At 35.9% G+C, this 8,600-nt stretch overlaps 1 protein-coding gene across 2 annotated transcripts in view; it reads left to right on the top strand.

The window, feature by feature from the left end:
• Positions 1 to 8,502, top strand: part of RAB5A (RAB5A, member RAS oncogene family) — a 30,476-nt gene extending 21,974 nt beyond the window's left edge. Inside the window, exons 3-6 of one of the 2 annotated variants that reach the window (XM_024742045.1) lie at positions 1,528 to 1,679; positions 1,987 to 2,109; positions 3,622 to 3,715; positions 7,060 to 8,502. In XM_024742045.1, the coding sequence (XP_024597813.1) occupies positions 1,528 to 1,679; positions 1,987 to 2,109; positions 3,622 to 3,715; positions 7,060 to 7,175 (485 nt within the window). In that variant the 3' untranslated portion in view covers positions 7,176 to 8,502. The remainder of the gene's footprint in view (positions 1 to 1,527; positions 1,680 to 1,986; positions 2,110 to 3,621; positions 3,716 to 7,059) is intronic. The other variant, XM_024742046.1, reaches the window with a different exon arrangement.
• Positions 8,503 to 8,600: the final 98 nt, after the last annotated feature.

Here is an 8,600-nt window from a genome sequence, read left to right on the forward strand (position 1 = left end):
GTTATGTCTAATATAGAAGACACGTAAATCAAATTAGACTTGGTTTATTCAGCACATTGGTATTAACTAATAAATCTCTTAAGATTAACATCACTCGTAAACTGCTACAGTTTACAGGATTGGATCATAATTCTCTTGCATGGGAGGACAGAGTTTTTGAAAACTTTATAACTTAATTCTATGCCAGTTTCAGAGGAGTTGAATACATCTTGAGCTGAAAGAAAAAGGAAAGAGCTTACCAACTAAAATTGAGTGATAGAGCAGCAGGGTTTAACTACCAAAGTTAATGAAGGAAAGGAACTGTAAGGTGTTCTTACTGTTGGCCAGCATGCTGGGGAAAATGGCTGTGTGTAGGTCTTTGGTGCAGCTAACAACATCTAAAAACTTACTCTAAGAGTTATATTTTAAAGTTCAATTCACTTGATTATAATGTACCTCTTATAAGTCAGTTTCTTATTTTCAGAAGCATCCATGTGGTGTTTTTCCTGATGTTTATTCTTAGAGCCAAGAGAATCATACTTACAATAGACATTTTACTTCATATTGTTCTCAGGAAGCAATTGAGAAAATAAATGATACAGTAATTCTTTGCAGGATGTGACAGCAATCTCTTAATTTTAAAAGGAGGAATATCATTATAAAATGCTACTTTATTATTAAGATTAAAATCTCAGAAAAGAACAGATGGAAAAAGTACAAATCACAAAATCCATAAGGCAAGGAATGAAAGCTAGGAGTTAATATTGAATCTCTATTAAACAAATTAAGTCTAGGTTAAGGTAATAACGATTATAAAAATTAGTGTCGATGTTTTGATGGAATAATATAAAAAATATATTGATATAGTGGTAATGGACTGGGAATAAATTCCCAGATTATGCCAGTTAAACCCAGGAGAATGGAGCAAGAGGTATGCTGTTGTCAGTATAGATGGTAGTTATAGGTATGCTGATCCACCTTCCCCCCAGTTTTTCAAGAATATCAATGGGCTTCCCTGGTGGCGCAGTGGTTGAGAATCCGCCTGCCGGTGCAGGGGACGCGGGTTCTGTGTCCCAGTCCGGGAGGATCCCACGTGCCGCGGAGCGTCTGGGCCCGTGAGCCATGGCCGGAGCCTGTGCTCCGCAACGGGAGAGGCCACAACAGTGAGAGGCCCGCGTACCACAAAAAAAAAAAAAAAGAAAGAAAGAAGGAAAGAAAGAAAGAAAATATATATATTTCTTAAGTCATGTTACAATTTAAAGTTTTTAAATACACAATTTGTAAAACAATTTAAGAACTTTAAAAAACTTATTTAATATTACAACACACTTTTTAAGAATGTAGGAAACACTTTCAAGCTGTGACTTTACTATGAAGATTTTTATATGTAAGCATATATTTATCTAGCTTTGAAGCATAGATCTTACAGGTATTTAAAGCCACTATTAACTGTGGGTATGCAGTATATCAGGTTTCTAGGTGTTTTCTGTAGTATTAAAATATTAGTAGGAAAATGATAAACTTATTGCAGACATTTTCTTCTTTCAGCTGCTTTTCTAACTCAAACGGTGTGTCTTGATGACACAACAGTAAAGTTTGAAATATGGGATACAGCTGGTCAAGAACGATACCATAGCCTAGCACCAATGTACTACAGAGGAGCACAAGCAGCCATAGTTGTATATGATATCACAAACGAGGTAAGTGGAAATGCATTCTACAAAGAAGCTTGTTTGAGTATCCATTTTTGGTATTCAGAATTTCAATTATAGAAAAGATTTTTTCTTAATCTTTTTTTGTTAGCCAAGCATGACATTTCTGCCAAAGCTTTTATGAAATAGAGAAGCTGATTTTAAAAAATAAGATGCAATTGTCTCAGCTACTACAGTAGTGCTAAGAATTGCTTTCCAGGAGTCACACTGGACAGTCTTTAAAGCCTCGCCTCACAGACACGCTCCCTAGCCATTCTTTGAGCCTGTGCCGAATAGCTGTTTCTTTGTTTCCCAGGAGTCCTTTGCCAGAGCCAAAAACTGGGTTAAAGAGCTTCAGAGGCAGGCCAGCCCTAACATTGTTATAGCTTTGTCAGGAAACAAGGCTGACCTCGCAAATAAAAGAGCTGTCGATTTCCAGGTATGTTGAATTTAACTTTCACTTGGAGGCGCATATTTTTCTTCTGTACCCACACTTGAATTACAGTTACAATTTTAAAACGATGCAAATGATAAAAAGTTTTTAGCCAGATGTGTACTGTGTAATAGAATCTCATGATAAACCTGCATTTTTTAATATCTTTATTTAATTGTAATATATAAGTTGATTCAAAGATTTTGTCGACCTAAACAATTACAAAAGAAGTAATTGTTCACAAACAGTGTGGAAATATATAAAGCAAAAGGTGATTGCCTCCTACCCTAATGCCTCAAACCCCACGTATAACTTTAGTATCCTTCCTAACTTTTTTTATCTACCTATATATATCACCACACATATACATACCCACATAACACACATACATATATGTGGTGGTTCTTAAAAGGGCCTTCAAAAATAAAAGCTTAAAAAAATCCAGTGTGTATGTTATCTAATATAGCTAATTAAGAGTGTTCCCAGCTGCAAAATAAAGTACAGTCATTTAAAATAAAGCAATGTCTCTAGTTAGACATTTTAAAACTTCCCCTCCTCTTGCTCTTCAGCTTCTCTACCAGAGAAGTTTGGTTGTGGCCATTATATGTATAATATCAGTGATGGGTTAATGTTCTTTTTTGATGATGGAGTACATGTACTGGGAGAAAGGGCACTAATATTTCTTGCACTATTAGGTAGTAAACTGAGCATCTGCACATGTGGTTTCATTTAATTCTGGCGACAACCATGTGAGGTATAGTATCTATTACTCTTTCTAAGATAGTTACCTCCTCAGCATTGAGAGGCAGATAGTGCACTTACATTATGTCACAAGTGGCCCTGTCACATAACATTTCAAAGGAACCTCATTTTTTTTCTTTATCAAATTGGAATGATAATTGGTTGTTCTTCACAACAGCTGTGAGGATCAAAGGCAATAATACACGTAAACTGTAAAGCATGACAACGTAAAGTAGTAATAGAATTTTCAGAGGAATGATTCATGACATATTCAAAATTAAAATGCTGCTTGTAGAATTTTCAAAGGAATGATTCATGACATTCAAAATTAAAATGTTGCTTATAGAAGTCATTCAGAATTAAATACAAGGGTACCATTTAGTGGTTGAAGCCAGTGTTAAACATTTGGTTTCCCTTTACCTTCCTTGTAAATAACGAGCATAGGTAAAATTGCCATAAAGATCAAAGAGGGTTTTATATTTAGGATTGTCGTCCCTCTCTCCGAAACTCATCATCTGAAAGTAGATTTAATGTGAGACCAGATAAAGTAGGATGGGATAGTGCAAGAAGTTAAGGCAAAAGGGAAATTATAAACTACGCAGTGGTTACCTTTGTTTTACTTTTAACTATAAATAATTGCTTATTATACAGTTGTTGGTTGTAGGTGATCAAGTTGGAGTAGTAATAAGAAAGCCTCTTTTTTTCTATAACAAAAATAAGGCAGGTATAGTAATAGTATGTGCAAAGGATATATCTCAATTTTTGTTCTATAAACAGGAAGCACAGTCCTATGCAGATGACAACAGTTTATTATTTATGGAGACATCAGCTAAAACATCAATGAATGTAAATGAAATATTCATGGCAATAGGTAAGATTAACTTTTTTGCAAACAGTAAAAATATAGGTAGAACAAGTTACACTGGGGGCATATTTGGTTTGACTGTCTTTTTTTTAATTCTTGGAATTTTGTTTTGTTTTGTTTTTAATGATTATACTACTATCCTAGATTTCTTCCAGAAGCATTACTTTGTTAGGCATATTGTTAAATTTGAAAAATTATTACCCATTGGGTTGCAGTGCTTTCAGTTTAGTTAAGTTTCTTCTAGGTGAGTTGAAAGCTTGAACTTGGAGCTGATAGTTCAAGCAGATAGATTTTCTAAAGATTTCACTGAAAATTTTGGATAAATACATGTTTTTCTATTAGATTATAGTTTTTATAGAAAAGGAAGATAAACTCAGTAATGTTTTTCAGTGCAACATATAGACATGATGAGATTTGTTTCTTACTGATCAATAACTATTTTCATCTCTCCATTGCTCTGAACACTATTTTTGTTTATTTTTCAGGTTCTTTTTAAATCATTGATTACTGACAACTATAACACAGACAAGTACATTGTACATACAGATTTAACAAATTGTTTTAATGCAATTATTGTAATGGAGAAAGTTTCAAAGCACTGAGGCACAGAGAGAACAAGGGAAAGCAAAACAATATCCAGGCTTTCTATTGCCTCGATGGTCATTTGATCCTACACTGTGCTCTTACCTTTCCTCTAAGTACTTTTAACTAATAATGATTGCTGTTGCACAGTCGTTGATTATAGGTGATGAAGTTGAAGCCTTCTTTCTTCTATAACAACAATTAAAATATTTTTATTGACCCTAGCCACCTCCTAGTAGTTTTCAGGTGCAGATCCCATGGGAGGGGTCTACTGTGGTGGCTCTCACAGTCTGCTGCGTCCACAATGTCCGTGTGCCAAGCGCTCATCTCATCCCACAACATCTTTTATTATACAGCAGTGATTATTAACTGGGGTGTCCACATCCTTGGTCCCAAATAAGTATTCTTTTATACTGAAGTCATACAAATTAACCAGTGAACAGCTGATTCAGAGGCTAAAGAAAACCCAATAAGAGCTGCAGGTACTGTCATATTATTTTTCACTAGGTGAGAGAGTTTAGTGGCAGCTTCATTTAGGGAAAAACTTGCCTGTGTAAAATATTTTCCTGAGAAACTCAGGCTTGCATTTTATTAGGGAAATACTAGCATAGTTGTGAAGGATTATGAGACAAATATATAGTTGTTTTGTTTTTTTCAATAAATGGGACAGATCACACCCACAACCACATCTGAAAAGTTAGGAAACAAGGAGATAATAGGGCCTTCAAATCAGGCTGAACTTTTAAACCTTTCTGATGCTATTAAGACTCCACCAGATGGGCTTTATTTAATTTGTACCTTTTATTTAGACTTGCTAATAAGGTTATTTCTTTCAGTCAGAAAGTAGCCTATGTATTAGAGCTCTTATTTACTTTTCTAAAATTAGAATGTTTCTTTCCTTGAAAGAAACTCCAAGTGTAAATTGAGTTGTAACCTCTCCATTAGTAACTTAAATAAATCACACAGTGAACTCATATTTGTACTTTTTTTTTTTTTTTTTTGCGGTATGCGGGCCTCTCACTGTTGTGGCCTCTCCTGTTGTGGAGCACAGGCTCTGGACACGCAGGCTCAGTGGCCATAGCTCACGGGCCCAGCCGCTCCATGGCATGTGGGATCCTCCAGGACCGGGGCACGAACCCATGTCCCCTGCATCGGCAGGCGGACTCTGAACCACTGCGCCACCAGGAAAGCCCCATATTTATACTTTTGATGGGTTCCCAAGTAGAGTACACTTGTTTAGTAGGAGTCTACAATAAATTTATCATCTGCTTTTAATTTGATAAGGTCTTCAGTGGCTTTTTTCATTGCACATCTTCCTTAACTTGATTCAGGATTTTTAGCTTCTCACAGTCCTAATCAATTCAGGGTCAGGTTGGTAAGCTGCAGTTATCTATATACAAAGCAGATAGTACCAGCTTCGCTTTGGGTAGCACTCATTAAGATAGGAGACAGGAGACTACTTCTTTTGAGACCCCCTGAAGATATGTTGTAGTTCATCTTCACACAATAAAAATTAACCAGTACAAGTTAAAGGTTCCTCATTCCAGTTTAATTCTTTCAACCTCCTAATTTCACTCAGATCTAATTACAAAAAGCCATTGCCAGAAGTATGCCAAAGGGAGAGATGATCACTTTGTCCAAAACCTAACTTGGTATTAATTATAATAAAGTTTGTAATGTTAGCCTACTCTTTGTCCTGGCGGGGCTTTGTTTGTAAATACATTTGACTGGAAATTTACCATCTTATTACCATTTACAGTACCATTCCTAGAGCCATTCCTAGAGAAGTGGCCCAAGGGAACGCTTTTTTTCTTCCCAAACCTCAGTGCTCCTGGCTCCCAGATCCATTGCCCAGCCCAGCATCTAGGATTCTAAAGATGATTAATGCTATCGTGGAATATTACAACAAAGAAACTGTAAAAGATCCAGAACACAACTAGGCATTTAGATTTTGAGGTAGATCTTGTTCAGCTTTTGTGTAACCTCACAGCTAAGGTAAAGCTAGAGTCTTACCTCAATGATGTATCCCCAAGGCTGATAGAAACCAGTGTGTCTAGCCACCCTTACAGTCGGTGCTCTTAGAGATATTTAATGTTTAATGAATCCCAACACATCAAGGATCTTTGGGATCCAAGCAGACTACATCTAGCTGGTACATTTTCTCATCAGTGGGAGCCATACTCCAGAGAACAGCTGTTAAGCTCCATAGAACTTAGCAAAGCTAAAGCCATAACTACCAGTTGTGGGGCTTTGTCCAGCTGTGTGGCAAGCCATGCTTATCTGGCTCAAGATTGGAAAATGTTTTTTTGAGATAATGCCTTCAGGATCAAGTCCCTGTTAATGAGAGGGACTTGATCCTGAAGGCACGGTCTCAAAAGAGCTGCTAATGAATCAGATTAGCATTCTTAATCAGCCACAAGAGAGGAAAATGATAGATGTTTGAAGTGTAAAGTGTATAAGTGAAGAAAATAGGAGGTGCAGTCTTTTGTGATGTGGGGTAATAATTTGCACAGTAGAGGACAAGTTCTCCTGGGGTGATGGTATTCGTTTATATCCTGACTTGTTCCAGAAAGTTTGTGGCAGTCCAGAGAACATTGATGGGTTGGAGCTGAGCTTCTTTATTATAAACATAATGGCTGGCCATTATCTTTAGGAACTTACTTAGATTTTCTTTAAAGTACAACTTTTCTGGTATTGTTAAGTGAATCTATATAAAGAATTAAGTACAGCTATTCTAATTGTGTTTATTCTGATAATTTATCTCTCAGCTAAAAAGTTGCCGAAGAATGAACCACAGAATCCAGGAGCAAATTCTGCCAGAGGAAGAGGAGTAGACCTTACTGAACCCACGCAGCCAACCAGGAGTCAGTGCTGTAGTAACTAAACCTCCAGTTTAAACTAACTGGAATGTTCTTCTGCTTCCTAATTGTTAATAACAGTGGAATTGGAGCATTTAACCAGCCCAGTATGACTTCCAAAAAGAAGAGACTTACAATAGGCAAGTTTCTAATACAGAATTATTTTAAGTGTTTTGAACTTAATTTTTAATAACATGCATGTGACCCTCTGACTAATGTTTCAGCAGTGAAAGGGGAAGATGAGAGCTGTGTGTACACTTATTTCCTTGGAATGTTAGCGGGACTCATTTCTCTTCACCAGGGATATAAACAGATGACTCTGAACCCACAGTTAACCAGCCAGTTCTGTGAAAAAGATTTGGAACTCACTCATTTGGGCTTTCCAAAAAAAATTCTTTCTTTGGAAGGAGGTTCTAAAGATATTTATGCTTAACTACGATATTCAAGCCACCTGTAATTTCACTTAGTATCCTTATTTAAAGTACACATTCCACATTTTAACAGATTAGCCACAAGGAGACATTCCCACATCTTCAGGAGAAAAAAATGAACATCAGTGGCATCTAAATTATAGCTAGTCCTGTTATTTTTTAAATGGGGTAAAAAAAAAATCATATGTAACCCTGTCTTATTTCAGGAATATGAAAACTGATAAAATGCATCTTAAAGAATAGTGTTCCCTTCAAACATGTAAGTTCTTCAACAAAAATGAAACAAACCAGGTGTCTGTGATTTCTGTTTAATCACTGCTGGCCATTACATAGCTTTTGTTGTTTGGGAGTAGGGAGGGGCTTTTGTGCCCTTTTGGACATAGAAATAGTCAATGCACTAACAATTATGTACATTCAAACTTGATTATTTCAAATTCGATCTTCAGCTGTACTGTAAATAGGGTACTGCATTGTAGTCTCCATATATGTTTATTACTTTTCTGTAATATTTAAGAGTTGCTTAAAAGTATACAAAATGTACAGTTACTAAAACAGCTAATTTTTTCCTTCTCTCCCCCTTTGAAAGGAAGGGGCTTGAATTGTTCCTACCTGGCTAGAACCATAATAAACAATGTACCAGTAATTTGTAACATAAGTATTGGATATGTTAGTAACAATCTTGCAGCCTTGTTTTCCAAAGTTCATTTTATTTTGATCAGTTCAGTATATTGCACTAATTGTTTTAGGTATTTTCATTATATGAAATCTACCATGTGTCAGAGATGATTTAATCTATTTAAATGTTGAACTGCTAGCAGAACTTGTACATTTACAGTAATTCAAAATTAGTAAGGAAAACAGTTCACCAGTGTTTAGTTTTATATTGAGGTGCTCAGGTTGGAATAAAGTGGTACAAAAAGCAGGTACTGGTTTTTCTCTTTTTTGGCATGAAACGGTGAACATATATAAATGGTACTGTATAACCCACAATCTGCTTTTATATTTCCTTTACTACATTCT

This window comes from Neophocaena asiaeorientalis, unplaced genomic scaffold (genome assembly GCF_003031525.2).
Source record: "Neophocaena asiaeorientalis asiaeorientalis breed wild unplaced genomic scaffold, Neophocaena_asiaeorientalis_V1.1 scaffold154, whole genome shotgun sequence".
Lineage (NCBI taxonomy): Eukaryota > Metazoa > Chordata > Mammalia > Artiodactyla > Phocoenidae > Neophocaena > Neophocaena asiaeorientalis.